Here is a 17,044-nt window from a genome sequence, read left to right as displayed (position 1 = left end):
TCTTTTTATAAGCCATGCTGCTCCTCTATGTGCTCCTGCCCATGACCATTCCACGCCTCTGTTTTCTTCCCACTCTACTGGTCTTCTCTGCCGATCCCCACTCCAATGGCATATCCTTCGTATCTATCTCGGTCTGGTCTTGGTGTCATGGCTCTTGAGCATGCTTCGCCTCATCGTCCAAGAGAAAACATCACCTACCAGCGCCGCCGTGACATCTGCCGCCTTCCCTGTTGGTAATAGAGCGCTATAAAGTTCTATAATTGATATTTGGCTGCCTAGCCCGCGCTACTTGGCCTGCAAGACGCAGATCTGCAGTGAGCTCAAGGGTCCTGGGGTGAGTGACGTCGGGTGAGGGCAGCCCAAGATGTGACCACTCACCATCTAACAGCTATATTTGGTATCGATCGACCCTTCACGAGCCAGATTTCCGCTCGTGTCTTGACTGGTGCAGCGTACCATGTCTCTTCTTTAGAGGGCTCGATACTTTGCTGCCTTGTAACTTGGCAATCCACTACGCAAAAGTCTAAAGCTACGAAACTGTCCCTGCGCCACGGCCAAGTAGCTGTAGAAAGAGACTGGATAACATAATGGCCGCAATTGGATATTTCCAGTCCGACATACAAAAGTTATAAGTATCGAGCGGTGGTTATCCCACTGTATACCGACATCGCAACACTCATCGTTAGGGTTTCCTGACATACTTCGCTCGCTATTTACTACTCTAAGTCCATTCGTTCGAGCACAATCGTTACAATGACATATCTATATCTAACTCCAAGTCGCGAAAATGTCAGTTCACTCCAGGAGAGCGAGCAGCGCTCCGTTGCACCCACTGAGGGCAGCTTTTTGATTCCCCTCTTCGCTGATGAGCCGAGATTGGTATGTCCAACCTCATGGTGTATGGATATTGTAGGCTCACGAGAGAATAAAGGTGACCTGGTCTTCGCCCCATGACCCCGAGAACCCATTGAACTGGAGCCATGGGCGGAAATGGTCAGCCACTCTGCTGGTCTCGTGCTTCACCTTTATCTCGCCTGTATCGTCGACAATGGTCGCACCGGCCCTGCCTGAGATCGCCGACGAATTCAATATCAGATCCGATATTGAACGTTACCTGGTCATGTCTATTTTCCTGCTTGCCTATGCGGTGGGACCCTTCATCCTTGCACCGCTGTCAGAGATGTATGGAAGGGTCGTGATACTGCAGTCAGCCAATATGGTTTACTTGATCTTCAACACGGTCTGTGGCTTTGCCACATCACGCGAGCAGATGCTTGCTTTTCGGTTCCTGAGCGGTCTCGGTGGGAGCGCACCCCAAGCGGTATGTATGTCTGAAGCCCCTGAGGATCAGGCAGCGCTGATAATAAGGCCAGATCGGTGGCGGTGTATTGAGCGACTGTTGGAGGAAGAACGAGCGAGGAGCAGCCAGCGCCGTGTACGCCGTGATGCCATTCATTGGACCAGCCGTGGGCCCAATCGGTAAGAGCTCCCCTCTTTCCCCTGCCTCTTCTATCTGACATCGGCCTCCAACTGACTGGGCGATTTTTCAGCCGGTGGTTACCTGACGCAATACATGTCCTGGCGGTGGATCTTCTGGGTTGTCTCCATGGCCGACGCACTGGTCCAGATCCTGGCCTTCCTCTTCCTCCGCGAAACATACGCGCCCAAGATCCTGATGACGAGGAAAAAGAGGCTGGAGCGTGAAACCGGGAATTCATTGCTGTATACAGAGTATGACGAGCCGGATCGCACTTTTCCCCAGCTCCTAAGGAAGAATCTCATCCGGCCATTCCGAATGCTGTTCACTCAGCCCGCCATCCAGGCAATCGCACTTTACCGAGGGTATCAATACGGGCTGATGTATCTAGTGTACGTTCCCTGAGGCAATGAAGACGAAGGTATATCGCTAACTAATTCAGACTTGCTTCTTTCCCAACTGTCTGGGAGGGGAGGTACGATCAAGAAAAAGGAATCGCCAGCTTGAACTACCTCTCCCTTGGAGTCGGGTTCGTTCTTGGACTGCAGTTCTGCGGCCGGCTCATTGACTATGTAAGCTCACCCTAGAAATGCGCATCCCCTTTTCAGCCTCCCCGTTACTCAGACACTGATCGTCGCCTGTTCTGCGGCAGGTTTACGAGCGTCTCTCCAAATACTACGGCGATACCGGGCGTCCCGAGTACCGCGTACCTTTGATGATCCCTGGAGGTCTGATAGTCCCAATCGGCCTCTTCGTCTACGGTTGGACAGCAGAGTACAAAACACACTGGATCGTCCCCAACATTGGGGCTGCATTATTCGCGATTGGGCTCATCGTCTGCTTCCAGTGCTGTCAGACTTATGTGATCGACGCCTACACTCGGTACGCAGCAAGTGCCACGGGCGTCACGGCGTTTGTTCGGACGATGGCGGGCTTCGGCTTCCCCCTCTTTGCAGATGGGCTGTACCGGGCATTAGGACTGGGATGGGGCAATAGCCTCTTGGGTTTTGTGAGCCTGGGCATGGGCCTCGTGGCTCCAGTGCTACTTTGGTTCTGGGGAGAGTGGATGCGGGCCAAGAGCCCCTACTGTGCTGGAGACGAGACGAGTCGGCTCTGAAGCTGAAACACTCGGACTTATGACAAGAGGTGGTTGTTGCAATTGGCTAAGAGTAGATTTACTATCTATAGATGCTGAATAGAGTTGGTTTTTTTTTTTTTTTTGTTATTGTCATCGTCAGGGCAGTGCAAGACCTCGCTCGTGTTTTGGTAGGAGATTGGCATGGCGCCCAGCAAGCCCAGCCTGCCCAGATCCAGTAAGATAACGCTGGCCGGCTCATTGACACAGAGAGGTTCTTGGGGACCCAATAAATGGGGTCTTCTAGTGGCTGACTGATTCAATGCCATTGGGAGGCTCTGTACCCTGCCACAACAGGACTTGTCGGGTTGTTAGGCATGACTTGGTACCTTTCCCTCAAAACGAATGAGCAATGCAGAATATCAGTCGAGGAGATCCCAAGTCTTGTTCTAAAGCGCCGTGCACAGCCAGAACAATGGATCTCGGGATTTCTCGGTCCTTTATTCATTGTTGTCCCCGGCGCATATACTCTTTTCCTGGCCGAGTTCCTCCTGCGCACGCCCAGCCGCACATCGTCCATATCCATGAGAGACTTGTCGTCCTCAACGTACACCACAACATCCTTATAATCAACCACCTTCAATCCCGCTGTAGGGTATACTTCCTCACACTAAGATATACTCCCACTGGTACTCGGTCTTGACGCGCCACTCCAGAGAACGCTTTTTTTCTTGTTCGCCTTCGACTCCATGTCGATTCCGTTCCTCTACCACGCGGCGATGAACCAGCCATATAAATTATTGCAATAACGAAAATAATGTCGTTCAAGAGCAGTCCCGTCTGTGACCCCATGCTCTAATTACCTGACCGTTGCTGGGGTGCAACGGTCGCGGATATCATGTCGCCCGCGCAGCACGCCAGATATCCATCCTCGCCAGCTGCGGCGCTGGGCCACAAGGGAAATGCGGCGCCAGGAAGCCTCCTGACGCAAACTGTCCGGCTACTGGTCTGGATTTTCAATTGCAGCATGTCTGGCCGGGCGGGCAGGACTCGCGGCTTGTTCCGATGCAAGCGTTCTCCGATCGAGTGTTTCGTCGTGGGGCTAGAAGGCCCGGGACATCACTCACAGGAGGTAGCTGAAGTCGACAGGTATCATTCACTCAGACAGTAGACAGGGTATACCTGTTTGGAAGAAGATTCTCCGCTGGAGGACCCGGCTGCGCGAGATGACCTCGTGCCATGTGCGGCAAACGCCATGTGCCATTGTGAGATCGGCTGCGAGCAATGGAAACAAAAACCTTGTGGAGCTCGAGGAGAAGGCAGATCGTTCCATCTGCTAACTTCTTGATGCTGGTGGATGGTTTTATGGTGATTGGCGACTATCTCCTCGCGTGGTTCATCATTACATAGCCACAGCTCGGTAAATAGTGCTACAAATCCATCGTAATTTGAAGAGTCAGGTTCAAATACCGCGCTCCTTATGTTCATCGTTGTACATTGATCACGACAAACGCCCTATAAGGTAGTTTCTCTGGAGGGAATTTCTCTAGGCCCGGGATTCCGCAACATCAGCCTTATGGAAAGAGTGTCCGAACCTGCTTTCCAGACGCTCAAACCACGACACTAGCCCCGGTGAGAGCCCTCTTGCCTAAATAAAGGGACACCTATGCGCGTATCTGTCAGCATCTATCTAAACTCCGCCAGCCGCCACCTCTAAACCCACGCCTTTCGTCATAGGACGTGGTTTATGTGTGTCGCTATTATGCGCCGACTAAGAGTATATTTTGCTGGTGCTAGCTGGCCGTTCTCAGTCGCAATTTCATAACGTTGTTCTACTGTCCACGAGCGAGGGTCAGCATGTCGGCGCATCCTGACCGACATCCGTAAGCGTTTCCGTTGCCGCACTCCCCCAGGCGCCGGGCAATATATGTGAGGAGGGTCGGGTATATGTGGAATGCCTCTCAGCAGCGCAGCTTGAAACCATTCGCGTGATATCCCCAAACCGCTGATCTCTTTCTGAGATCGATATCCCCTCAATGTCAGCTGCGATTGACCGTGAGTGAGGGTCCCTTCTATTAGAGGCCCTCGTCCAGCAATGTAGGAACCTCACTCCTTCAACCGCCGGTGTCATAGCCCATACTGTGATCGGCGAGCGCGCCAGACCTTTGTTGTCAGGTTGAAGTATCTTCCGACTGCGGCCACAGCAGAGCTTGTCACATGTCCAGATTCGCGCAAACGCTCCGTAGCAGGATCTTACGGCATATACCGAGCCAATCTTGTGATAACAGTATCGCACCACAAAAGACGTTGCTAAAATATAAGGCGAATCAGGGGGGCTAGGCCAAGGGGCAACTCCATATATTTGGGGCCTTATGTCTGCACCAGCGGGCCCACGACCTTGCCGGGCCGATTCAGATCCGCACATCGCTATTACACAGGACCCGGTCGCAAGGCCCAGACTGTTGGGAAACGGCCATGCCGTGAAGATCCTGGAAGCCGCGTTGCGAGCTTCATCACCGGAACACACCTTCTAGAAGAAGCAGAAGAAGTGAGGGCAAAAAATTTCTGCTGGCCGATCCACACTAGACTATGCCGTCGCAATGAACCAGGGCTTGCTGGTCGCTGATGGAACATATTATACTTCGTCAGTTCTGTTTCGTTGATTTATACTATTGGAAATGCAGGCTCCTGCGTCAGCGCCCTATTCCCGCATCCCATCCGTTCGTGCTATGACATTCGAACCCTACGCTATCTCAACTATTATCTGCCCCAATACGAAAAAACTCCAAAGAAGGCTCTAAATAGTGCATAGTCATTCTAGAGTTATAGATACTCAGGCCCAATTGGTCTCAGGACGCATAGTAAAAGCCAGCGGACACGCGTGGAAGAGCAAGGGGTCGGTTGCTCTAGGCCATTACCTTGCAAGGGAGCAGTGGCATACTGAGAGGCCAATGAGGCGTTTGCGTGTACTAGGATTTCCAGGCGAGAGATGGGTGAATGGTACATGAAATGGTGATGCCTAGCATCAGGCCCACCAGTAAGCAAATAATCTTTCTCCACTGTAACTTGAGCAGTTCCCAGTGCATACTCCGCCGGGTAATCGGCTCAGCCCTACAGGGCGATGCCAAGTTCTTCAGTGCACCCTCCTGGCTTCCTGGCCCGTTCCTTCCTTCCCAGACCCTCGTCGTCGTCGCCGGCCAGTTTTATGGCAGCCGCCACGGGGAATACCACTGCAGTCCTCACCACGCACGATGGACCGGACAACAATCGCTCTCGAACGTTCTAGACGAGGAAGATTCCGTGTCGTCGGTCATCCAGCGCTCAAGAACAACCTTCTCGCCGGGGTGGGATACCTCGAGCTCGCCAATGCCGGCGATTTTGCGGCGAACGTATGGAACGAGATCCCGGTGCCTCGCCATGCGATGATCCTCATGGCTATCGGTGGTCCTATCGCGCTCCTCGTCTCTCTTGTTGCCGCGAGGGACCTGTATCTTAGCTGGAGGAACGTGTCGCTCCTGTATTCAGAACGCAGAGCACTTCAGTCCATCACGTTTCGCAATGAAAAGACATCAGCTATACTGGGCGTGAACGCGCGCGAGCTGGGCACCGAGGCTATTGATCGCATGCTTATGGACCTCTTCCTCGGAGTCGGCGCTTTACTGGTGGGCACGGGCACAATTATGGCTATCTGGGGCGCCAACCACCGCGTCTTCCAGGCCAGCAACTTGCTCTCTGGCTTCATCGGCAACGGCTGCGCTGCTCTGTTCGGCGTCCTGAACGCGTTCTGGTCGGCCTATCTGGTCTACCGGTTCCAGCTCCGGTACGTTGCCTGCGAGCGTGATCCGACCGTGCAGAGCATCCGAGCAAAACTCCGGCACCGGGTGCGCAGGTTTCAGTGGCATGCAGCAGTCAATGGAATGACCGGCCTAGTGTCTGGGATGGCATCTATGGTGACCGCAAGGATGTGGTGGGGGTACGTTGTACTGATTCCTTGCGTTATTGTCATGATCGCCAGCAATCTGTTCTGGAGGATGAAGCTCGGCTACGATCGACCGGTCCTACTCAATCTACAAGATAGGAAAGCGGCAGAGGAGAAGCATCAAGGTGAAGATGACGGCGCGGTCGAGATTCTGGCTTCGCTGGCGGCCGTGGAAGGAGTACGGAGCAGACTCCAGCACCTTGCTGATGCTGGATCCTTGAAGACTAACCTCACATTCATCAGCGAGAACCAGATGCTTCAATCGTTCTCGATGTCTCTTCTACAAAGCTGGTCCGATTACCGACTGTTCGCCGCGCCAGGGAGACTCACCGTCTCCGTCGAAGACTTGACGGTTGGATCAGACGCTGAGAGGGCTCGGATGGAGCAGGAGACCCGGCGATTCCTACATAAAGAAGCTCAAACTCTACTAGATCATCGCGAGCGATATCTGTTAGAATTGATCGGAGAGGTTGTGTGGGGGGAGGCTTGAGGATTGATATGGATACATGATAATCTCTCTACATAGGGCCCGCCGGACGGGATCATCTTATGGAACAGCATAGAGCCTTCTCAAATTCCTCACTTCATCCCGTACGCTTAGTTAGGCTTTTATTATCTTCTGGCTGGTCTGCACTTGCCATAGTGCTAGTAAAACAAAAAACCTGACTTTTCGTCAGATGCTGTATGCGGCAACGGCGACCTCTGTAACAACCGTGGGTTAATTTGGTGTCTCCAGATGGGAAAGAAGGTCCCTACTGGCTATAACAAGTCGTAGTTGGAGTCTGCCATGCCCCATGCAGAGAGGAGATATCGAAATAGGGTAATGACACCGCCGGTTATTATAAACATCCCCAGTGGCCGAAGGAGAAATAGCCACACGGCACTCAAAATCGTCCTCACAAGCCGGCTACACGCGAGACTAGCGTCAGTAAGGTCTCGGAAACGAAGCTTAAGCTTTCTAAAATGAAATGCGAGCGAGCTTACACAACAAAGCTAGCCATCTCAAAATACTCTCCTCTTCAATCTATACTGGTTCACGTGCAAAGGTGTGAAGCGGCTGTAGAAAATACATACTCGGAAGGGTTCAGTGATGTGAAATAATGAGATACAGGGAAGAATCAGACCTGCTCCTCGACAAGGCATCTGCTATCTTGGCCGACTCTTCGAGAGGCGTCGGCGTCAAGTGGGAATTGCCGATTGAATTGTGCTGCCTGGTATACTGCGAGGCACCAGCCAGTGGGGTCGAAGAGTCAAGAATGCACTAGATAGGGTAGCCGAGTGGACTTCATCCACAGTCTCAGCCCTGCAGGGCTACATAGTCCAATCAGGGTGGATGAAGAAAATCCCCGGCCCAGGGGAAATATTTATATGTACCCATTTTTCCTAGGGCTGGCTGGGATAACATCTTGGTTTCGGTATCGTCGTCTTCCCAACCAAGAGCCTTTCCTTGCTGATTTGTTCCCTCCTGCAACCTTCACATATGGAAGAAATACATGAGTCAAGTCGATCAACACGGTTGGATGGGGCTTTTCAATATTTTACCCTGCAAATTTCGCTGCAGCCTAATTGGAGATGGCCGCTAAAAAGGTCTCCCGGTTCACACACTTCTCCTGCCAGACGCAGCAGATAAAACAAGCTTCACAATGGGAAGAACTGGCCCCGGAGTTTGACAGTATAAATGAAAGTTCAGCTGCAGGTACCTGGTGGCTTGACGTCCACGATGCCACAGAAACAGACGTGGCCGCTGTGGCTCGCAGGTTCTCTATCCACCCTCTAACGGTCGAGGACATCGCCCTGCAGGAACCGCGCCAGAAGATTGAGACATTCCCGGGCTACTATCTCATCTCGCTTCGGACTTTGACATCGCCGCTTGACGATGATAATGCAGAGCCAAAGCAGCAAGAGCATCTTCCTCCGACGCCTTCTGGTATGACGATGCTCTACATCTTGGTGTTCAGTGAGGGCACAGTGACCTTTTCCGCCGGTGGATGCGAGCACGCATCTCGCGTTCGAAGTCGAATCTCGAGACTCCATGATCCGTCCGTGCTCTCAAGTGACTGGATCTGCTACGCGATGTTGTACGTTTTCCGCACTCCATCTGGCCATCTTTCCCAACCTGCACACTCCAACTTCAATCTCCTTTGAATTATGTATATACTGACACTCTACAGTGACGACGTAATCGACAGCTTTGCGCCATATATGGACACTATCTCGCGGCAGTCCGAGTCTATCCAAGACGAGATCTTCACAGCCCGCGACGATGACATGGCGCCGTTGATGCTGCGAATCTACAGTATCCGCAAGCGGATCAACCACCTCACGCACTCATTGTCAGGCAAATCGGATGTACTCAACGGTTTCCTCAAGCGGTGCCAGACAAAGGCCTTACAACATACATTCCCAGAGGGAGATCTGCTCGTCTACTTAAGCGACGTCCAGGACCATCTAGTGACGATCCTTGGGGAGCTGGCGCACTTGGATGAAATCACGAGTCGCCTGCAATCGAACTTCCTTGCACAGACCGGGGTAAACAATATGCGGCTGAGTGTCCGATTGAACAATGGACTGAGCAAGGTGACCGTGCTCGCCACGATATTTGTGCCGCTGCAAATGATCACGGGGCTGTTTGGGATGAATGTCACGGTGCCGGGGCAGGAAGTCGAGTCGTTGGCATGGTTCTTTGGAATTGTAGGAGTCTTTGCTTCGGTCATCCTCATTGCTTGTTGTGTCGCTGTGCGGCTGAGGTTGTTATAGAGAGAGCAGATAGTGCCTGTTATGCCATAGGCGTAGCTCACGGGTTGAAGATATAAGAAGTATCGATCTAGTACAAGTACCATTGGTATGTCTTTACTGCTATACCTCGGTATATAGACTAGTGAAAAAGATTATGTTTCGCGTCACACGAGCGGTAGTTGCGGTGTGGCAAGGGAAATTGTAGGGAGAGGAGTCTGGGTAAGCACCACAGCATGAGTACGGAGAAAGGCAAATCTACTTGGCACGCAGACTTCAAGGAGCTAAACGATATATTGCAATAATTGTTCTCACAGTTTATCCAACCTAGCCGATCAGACCATTCTTCTTAATCACAATTGCTACGGAACCGTAACTCGGAAACCTGGGAATTCTCGATAGCTGGGAAACGGTGAGAAATGCGTGAGACCATGCCATTTTGAAGTCTAAATCTCAAATTCAGCTATTCGCTCGCTGGGCGGCAGAGTGAAAAACTAAGTAGCGTTGTGGTGATATCGTCATTGCTGGGTCAAAATATATATTTCCATAAGGTGCATTAGCACGTGCCAGCCTAAAATGCTTATCAGTACAAAATGTGTTTGGTGCTTATATACTATGAGCCATCGTTTGGGCGTAAAGGTAATCCTTTACCTAAAGCGATGCTCTTTCTGGCACCAGGCCCTCCTCCCTGATCAGTTTCACGACGTCCTCCGCAACTCCCCAAGATATTTCATAACCTCGTCCAGCAGCACCGTATCCATGGACGATAGTCTTCCCATCACCAACTTTCTCAACCTCGATTCGCATTCCTCCCTGGCGCGCTGGACGACGTCCAACAATATCACGGATGACATCGAACTTGCCGCCGCTCGCTGGTGTGAACGGGAACCATTTGCTCGCATTGCGGAGCAGAGTCTCTCGCGTCTCCAGCGACGGGTTTGGGTCCCAGTCGTGCGGTTGTTTCGTTCCGCCGATGATGGTACCACCCTCCAGAGGGCGGGGAACGCAAAAGGACCAGGAGCCGTCAGAGTTCTGACGGGTGAGCGTCACAGAGCAGGAGTTGCGGACGAGGCAAGTTTGGCCTGGTATGCCAGGTTAGCGCAGGAATAACCGTCATTCAAGCCGTGGGATGATTTACCCCGGATAATAAACGACTTTGGGTCTCCAAACCCAAGCCCAGAGCAGTTCACCACGGTCCGTACATTTTCGGCAAGATAGAACGCCTCCTGTACGTTGGCAAGCGAATACTCCTTCACGAGCCCACCCTTCAGCACAAACCTTCTCAGCATGTAAGCACAGTAAACAGGCGAGTTGATCGTGAATGTATTGTAGCGCACGCCCCACTTGACGCCCTCTGGAAGTTCGCTTGGTTGTAACTGCCGAAACCCGTCGAGGTGTGTGTAGTTCTCGAGAGCATTCTCGGTAAGGTATTCCGGTGGCGGAGATTCCAGGTGCTCAATGCCTTCTGTCCACTCGACGCCGGAGCCTGGCACTTTCGCTTCGTGTTTGAAATGGTCATATGTGCGGCGGGCCTGCTTCTCCTCGCGGAGGGCTTGCGGCGAGGAGCCAGGGACGGGGCGGTAATGGGCGCCGGCCCAAGGCGAGGCATAGTTGACGGACGTGGTGCTGGGCCAGTCGCGGGCGACAATGAGGATTTGTTGTGAGGGGGAGATGAATTGTTGAAGGTGGAGGGCTGTAGAGAGCCCGATAACACCGGCGCTGGGAAGGTCAGTCCCTGGTTATATGGTGTTTGGTGGGGACTTTTTACCCAATGACTACAATTGTCTCTTTTTCTGACATTCTTTTTGATCTTTGACAGTTGATTCTGGCAAAGTCGATGAATTACTGGGCGATGAGGGGAGATTAAGAATCCCCGCTGACGAGGCTGATAAGCGGTTCCTCCGATGCTCGGAGGTGACTCAATTGGAATCATCGATAGCAATCTTTCATCAGCCCAAGCACTGTAAGACTAGAAGGGCTGCTATTCGAAGAAAAATCATATGATGCTACGAGTTTACAATAAAAAATGGAGCGGAACTACACTAGTACTGGAATAGTGGAGATTTTGGAGATGTAAACGGATATTTTTCCATTCTTTAGATTGGAGCAGCCTGGTCAGCCTTCACTCCTGTGTGCCTTGCTAGATACTCAGCCACCACAAGCCCATAACGAATTTACATTCCGTTCAATTGGCCCATTACCAGTGTCAAGTCTCTTCGGAACTGCGTCCTGCCCACGGGCGGACTGTGCGATGGATCGGCGGTTGCAATACGAAGTCATAAGAGAACACATCCGATAATCGCAGGACCTGAACTGCGGCAAATGCAGGGTGGGAGACAGCATCGGCGATATGCTGTAGATGTCGAGAAGCAACCGAATGGCGATGCCGCTAATCCAAAGCGTCCGGCAGCTTCTCAATTGTGAACTTTCCTCGGGCAACTTTCATGATTGGCACACCGGGAATCTTGCGGAGTCGGCGACAAAGATCTTTATCGTTTGTTGCGACGAGGTAGATGCGGTGTTTCGTTACCTGTCATGCGTTAGCGGATCGCGGACCCAAAGAGTTCAGAGACGGGCGAACTCACCCTATCAACGAGACAGTCATCGGCATAGGTGCCCTTGTGCGAGCACTTGACCCGCTCCCAGCGCGGATCCTTTGCAACCCTCAACGCCAGACGGTACTTGTCACCCAGCTTTTCTAATTCCGCAATCGTGCAGTCCGTGAACGTCGGGATACACTTCGCATACAATCTAAACCAACCGCGTCAGCATATGAAATCCAGTAGAAGCCAGATATCCACGCACAAATCCATCATCGCCGGGAGTAAATCGAGCTTCGCGCGGATAGCGTGGGAGACGAAGTTGGTGTCGACCAGGACACGATAAGGGGGACCGAGAGCAGTGTTCGCAGCGAAGAACAGATTTGTTGGAGCGGTTTGGACATGGCGGACGATCTCGTCAGGCTTTTTCTTCGGCGGTTCTGGTTTCTTGAGTCGTTCGTCGCGGGCTTTGATCGTGCGCTTCATCTGCTGAGTATCAGCGACTGTCTCCGGTCAAAATTCGAGTTTGGTGCTGACAGACCTGCGCGAACTTCTTGGTTTTCTTTGCAATACCCATTGTGGCAAAAGATGTATAGCGGTCAAGCTCTACTGTACTGAAAGGAGAGTCCGACAACCCGGCGTGAGGATTTGCTGCGATAAGTAGCGGCTTGGAAGAGAGCAAGAAAATATTGTCGGGCCGAGTTCCACCGCCGAGCAAAGTCACGTGCATGACATTAGTGGAGAGCATAATTTAGTGACATGCATATTTGCTACCCAAAATAGAAAGAGCGACCGTGCATGCGCCTGCATAACTAGCTGGGCTCAGATAATAAAAGTGATAGTAACACATCCTACAGCTTCCTCTCAGGTTGTATCACAGGCGACTGCCCGACTCTGGATTCAGTAAAAGGTTCGCCTTCATGACCTCGAGGTCATTGTCCGAAAATCCAAGTGCGTTCTTCAGATACCCAGTCACTCCACCATAATCTTCGTCGAGAGCCTCCAAGAACGCCACCATGCCGGTACCGTGAACTCCCCAGACCACCGGCAGGACCGGGTTGTCGAGCACTGACTCGCCGTACACACTTTGCATCATCTTCAGGAGCGCCGCGCGACCCGGCTCAAGTCCAACGCGGGTTAGTGTGAAGTCGAGGATAAGGGCCTCGTTGGAGCTTCCTGCCAGCCGATGGATTAAGGCTGCGAGAACACCGGTGCGGTCTTTCCCGGCTAAGCCATCCATCTCCATTAGTTTTTCTTTCTTTCTTTCTTTCTTTTTATTCCTTCTAGCATCCGGTTGGTACGAGACTCACCAGAACAGTGGAAGAGAAATGGCGTCTCTGGCTCGTCCCGAATGTGCTCAAAGACGGCCTTGTAGATCGGCGCATGCGTCTCCAGATATCCCATGTACATTTCCACAACCTGTTCCATGGACCCTTCAAGGTTCCGGACAGTTGCCGGCCGGGCACCCCCTTCTGCGTACGGAATCCATACAACGTCGACGCCGTCAATGACAGGGCTGGGATTCTTGATGCGCTCATCGACACGACGTAGATCAAAGATTTTCTTGATACCGAGGGTGTTCAGCGCAGCTCTACCATGTTCTGTGAATGTAGAGGCCGGGGCACCCGCTCGATATACGAGACCGGTTCGCAGGTTAACTGAAAAGGGATACAGAGGCGAATCCGCACCGCTGATGTCGCGTAGGTTGAAGATACCGGGAACAGACGCGAACGGTGCTTGAGAGATGACCTCTGTCACTGCATCCTTAGGAAGGGCGGTTGCGATGTCTGTCGCGATAAGATCTTGAAGATTGTACGAAAGTGCCATGGTGCGAGTTGTAACTCATGAAGGTGTGTGTTGAGTGAGATTGCCTGGCGTTCTTGAGTATGGTAATGCAAGGCGTAATATCCCTGCATCTGGATATGCAGCCTGTTGGGGAGTCACAGCAAGATAGTAGGAAAAGATAGCGGACAGTCAGATCCACCGGGCAGCCGAGCTGAAGCGGGGGCCACGCCAACTGCCGAGTGCTCGGTCCCATTCAGCCGCTGTAGATCGCCCAAACAGGAAATATCGATTAGGCCTAACAAGAACGGACTGGTCTAGACATGCTTCCCATCATGTCCGCTTGAGACTCCGTTGTCTCACCTTGCTTTCTGGTTCGCTGGCGTCTCCGCAAAAGCGCTCCTAGTGCTCTCTTTACAGTGGGCCGGGAGGTTTACCAAGAGAGGGAAATGCAGCGGGCATTGCGTGAGCTATCATGAGCTAGTTAAAAGACGGACCGACGCAGAAATATGAGCTAGGCATGGTCTAGGTTTTCATGTGAAGTATGGGTGGTGTCACCGGGAATGCGAATCTATGAAACGCTTGAAATGCTCCAGCTATATATATGCTCTACTCGCTTTTCTTCCCTACGTATCCTCCACCGCGAAGGCCGAAATAACTCACAAAGCAGACCACGACCATAGCCGTGAACATCAGCCAGTAAGCTGCTTGGAAGCCCTTCAAGGTATCCTGCTGAGAATGTTCCGTAACGGAGGCAGCGATGGCGGCACTGACAGCGAGTCCCACAGAGTTCCCAACCTGAGAGACTGAGTTGAAGACAGCACCTGCAAGAGCCTGGTTGTGCCCTGGATAGGCTCGGGATATGATTAGGTTAGAGACTGTGAAGAGAACTAGTGTGGGATCGTCAGCGGGTGCGAATATACGGACCGATTCCAATCTACGTACCATCAGATTGAATAGGACTTAGAAGCATTGCCACGAAAGGACCCCGCCAGTATCCCCAGGATGGGTTGACCAGGGCCATGATTAGAGGAGACACTGTGCTGATGACTGCCGATGCGAACACCAGTACACCAACTGGGATCTTGTCGACCGTGTAGCCGGTGAAGATGTTTGTGGCCGCGCCTGCTACTACCATTGGTAGGAACATGAGAGACGATTTGAAAGCAGAGTGGTGCTGGATCTCTTGGAAACTGGTATCGTCAGCTGTCTGGATCAGCGGTTCGTGCCAAGGGTCATACTATAAAGAAGTGAAATATTGCAGAGCGTTCAACACAGCCCAGGCGAAGAAGACTATGATGCACGTCGCGCTGAACAGGGTATTCTTCCAGAGGCCGTTTGGGATGAGAGCCGGCCGACCGTTCCTCTCTTGCCAGCCTACCCAGAGCACAAAAGTCGGGAGAAGGACGACCGAGACCACAAAGAGGGTTATTATGTAGGTCTCCCCTAAGTTGTGGTAGCTCTCAGTGATCTGACTGCACTCATATCAGCACGGGTATAACCAGGTCCAGGAAAGTACTGACGCCAGAACAAACGATAGCAGTGCTAAGGAGACACCGATAATTACCGCGCCTATCCAGTCGATTCCCTTTAAACCTCTCATCCAGGGCTCGCCCTTGGGCACTTCATCCGGAAGACTCCAAAACGCTAGAACACAGAGCAGAACACTGATGATGGCACTGATATAGTACCCGTATCGCCATCCAATTGAATCGGCAAAGATCCCACCCAGGATCAGACCGACTGAGTACCCCAGTGGCTGTCCAACCCCCATGGTCGCAAAGCCCAAATTCCTCGCCCTCCCCGACGGGAATGTTCTCGTCATTAGACTGACGGAGCAGGGGAGACACATTGCCACGGCAATGCCCAGGAGCGTCCGGAAGACTATCAACTGCGTCCCGGTCTGGGCGAGACCGCATGCCAGGGTAAAGGCTGCGAAGAGGATACTCCCCGTCAACCAAACCCGTTTGTCGCCTACCACATCGGCGAGCGACCCGAATGTCAGGAGCGTGCAGCCGGCAGCGAGCGCATAGACGGCAGCGGGCCAGAGGAGGAGGTTGGCTGGAAGAGAGAGGGAGGTTGATATGGCTGGGAGGGAGACAGTCAGGATGCCCGACCCTGTGGTGTTTAGGAAGCTGACTCCTGAGAGGGCGATAACAGCGGTTATAGCTTGAGCGCGGCTGAGTGGTTTGGCGACGGCTTGTGGGGAGTTGGCTTGGTCGTCGTGGTCATGGTCACTGTGGTCATGGTGGGCGAGCTCTTGTAGGGTTGTCGCCGTTTGGGACATCGTGGCCTGGATCCCGCACTGCAGGCAATTGCACGTCCACACGGGAATTCTGGGCTGGACGAAAATATAAACCAGTCGGATGCTGCCGCAGGTGAGCTGCAATCAGGAATGTCAGGGCTAACTAAGAACTGGCGGAATAGATTCCGGCTCTTTTGTCAGCCAACGCCATGTCGAAGGGCGTTAAGTAATACAGCGGAGCCAATCATGCACAGCCTCTCCCATACTGTACTTGAATGGAGATAGGGCCATCCGCATCCGGTCAACTATGGCCAGACCACTCTTCACCTTGTGCTGATTACGTGAGGACCCAAAAGACCAACCGGCTTATCCTTGGAGTTTATCTAACCCAACGTTCGATGTGATGGATATCAGTCTGCCTGTCCCGTCCTTACTCTCTTGCTTGCAGTCCTAGAGGAAGTCCTTGGTGGTTCTGTTAGATCAGTTGACAATTGACCAATTGTCTAACTTGACGTTTAAGATAAGAATGAAATTCATCATGGCAATTGGGGGCGTAATCGGTCGGCATACTCATGTGCTGATTATGCGAGTGGGCCGTATAGAGCCCATCAAGACAGCGTCGAGAATCTGCCCTTTGGATCAGAAGAATAGCGAACATAGGTTGGATCCTTTGTTCTCGGTCTCCATTTACACATTCATTCTCGATAGAGTAACCATTGGTCGCCTAACTATTGTGCTTACAGAGCCTCCGCCGGGTGAGATCTTTCTTGACCTGAGACTCTCTCGATACCTATTGTAATATATAAGAGTATTATTCATGCGCAGCGGTCAGCTTCATGGAGCGTAATGAAGCAATGATAAGCGACTCCAGGGTCAAGTCGGATGATTGGGACTTGAAAAAGCACTCCATGTTGTCGCCAGGAAGCCCGTCTGTCCAGTAGAACAATAACCGACAGTCGATGTTTTCTCAATATGTCGGGATACTTTGCAAAGAGGCTGACAAATGCTTCTCTTATGGGATCTTTCGGGAAACAGCTGGAAAACGCTTTGGCGTATTGAACGAGGTCCGTCCGGTGGCTGACGCCGGTCGACAGGCCGATCTCACCCTCTGAGGTGTCCGATTCCAATTTACTTTTAAGACCTCTCAGACAAGTGAATGTCTTTCGGTCTGCGCCAGTCCCGGCCTGGTGAGCCTTAAGTCAGGAAGTATGGC

The 17,044-nt window shown here is 52.2% G+C and overlaps 7 protein-coding genes across 7 annotated transcripts, besides 1 other annotated feature; 3 read left to right on the top strand and 4 right to left on the bottom strand.

Annotated features, from left to right (window-relative positions):
* Positions 1-17,044: part of a sequence feature (contig 1.115 2577..127320(1)) that runs on past both edges of the window.
* On the top strand, positions 754-2,594 carry ANIA_06942 (MFS transporter; the record flags this gene model as incomplete). Its single annotated transcript, XM_659454.1, has 6 exons — positions 754-879; positions 914-1,321; positions 1,374-1,479; positions 1,551-1,869; positions 1,920-2,049; positions 2,130-2,594. 6 exons carry the CDS (start codon positions 754-756, stop codon positions 2,592-2,594), a joined length of 1,554 nt encoding a protein of 517 aa, XP_664546.1.
* On the top strand, positions 5,804-7,021 carry ANIA_06941 (uncharacterized protein; the record flags this gene model as incomplete). Its single annotated transcript, XM_659453.1, has 1 exon — positions 5,804-7,021. The coding sequence occupies one exon, from the start codon at positions 5,804-5,806 to the stop codon at positions 7,019-7,021; it is 1,218 nt and encodes a 405-aa protein (XP_664545.1).
* Positions 8,058-9,412, top strand: ANIA_06940 (magnesium transporter CorA family protein). Its single transcript, XM_050611151.1, has 2 exons — positions 8,058-8,609; positions 8,703-9,412. The coding sequence occupies exons 1-2, from the start codon at positions 8,104-8,106 to the stop codon at positions 9,286-9,288; spliced, it is 1,092 nt and encodes a 363-aa protein (XP_050467204.1). The 5' UTR covers positions 8,058-8,103; the 3' UTR covers positions 9,289-9,412.
* On the bottom strand, positions 9,696-11,092 carry ANIA_10863 (FAD-dependent oxidoreductase). The gene is made up of 3 exons (XM_050611150.1): positions 11,033-11,092; positions 10,403-10,983; positions 9,696-10,346 (listed from the first exon to the last, which is right to left on the bottom strand). The coding sequence occupies exons 1-3, from the start codon at positions 11,062-11,064 to the stop codon at positions 9,916-9,918; spliced, it is 1,044 nt and encodes a 347-aa protein (XP_050467203.1). The 5' UTR covers positions 11,065-11,092; the 3' UTR covers positions 9,696-9,915.
* Positions 11,654-12,381, bottom strand: ANIA_10865 (rRNA-processing FCF1 family protein; the record flags this gene model as incomplete). The annotated part of the gene is made up of 4 exons (XM_659451.2): positions 11,654-11,794; positions 11,850-12,015; positions 12,070-12,290; positions 12,346-12,381. The coding sequence occupies 4 exons, from the start codon at positions 12,379-12,381 to the stop codon at positions 11,654-11,656; spliced, it is 564 nt and encodes a 187-aa protein (XP_664543.2).
* Positions 12,679-13,631, bottom strand: ANIA_10864 (tyrosine-protein phosphatase; the record flags this gene model as incomplete). The annotated part of the gene is made up of 2 exons (XM_050611149.1): positions 12,679-13,031; positions 13,115-13,631. The coding sequence occupies 2 exons, from the start codon at positions 13,629-13,631 to the stop codon at positions 12,679-12,681; spliced, it is 870 nt and encodes a 289-aa protein (XP_050467202.1).
* Positions 14,196-15,873, bottom strand: ANIA_10862 (uncharacterized protein; the record flags this gene model as incomplete). The annotated part of the gene is given in 4 exon segments (XM_050611148.1): positions 14,196-14,476; positions 14,532-14,779; positions 14,828-15,061; positions 15,080-15,873. The coding sequence occupies 4 exon segments, from the start codon at positions 15,871-15,873 to the stop codon at positions 14,196-14,198; spliced, it is 1,557 nt and encodes a 518-aa protein (XP_050467201.1).

This window comes from Aspergillus nidulans, chromosome I (assembly GCF_000011425.1).
Source record: "Aspergillus nidulans FGSC A4 chromosome I".
Taxonomy (NCBI): Eukaryota; Fungi; Ascomycota; class Eurotiomycetes; order Eurotiales; family Aspergillaceae; genus Aspergillus; species Aspergillus nidulans.
The sequence above is the reverse complement of the archived record's forward strand: the minus strand, read 5'-3'. Positions and strand labels throughout refer to the sequence as shown.

Excerpts from the sequence above, each read along its gene's own strand:
- ANIA_06940 (XM_050611151.1), top strand. The coding sequence starts at position 8,104 with ATGGCCGCTAAAAAGGTCTCCCGGTTCACACACTTCTCCTGCCAGACG. Across the intron at positions 8,610-8,702 it reads TGGATCTGCTACGCGATGTT|TGACGACGTAATCGACAGCT; the intron begins GTACGTTTTCCG and ends GACACTCTACAG.
- ANIA_10863 (XM_050611150.1), bottom strand. The coding sequence starts at position 11,064 with ATGTCAGAAAAAGAGACAATTGTAGTCATTGG. Across the intron at positions 10,984-11,032 it reads GAGACAATTGTAGTCATTGG|CGCCGGTGTTATCGGGCTCT; the intron begins GTAAAAAGTCCC and ends TGACCTTCCCAG. Across the intron at positions 10,347-10,402 it reads AAAGTCGTTTATTATCCGGG|GCCAAACTTGCCTCGTCCGC; the intron begins GTAAATCATCCC and ends CTGGCATACCAG.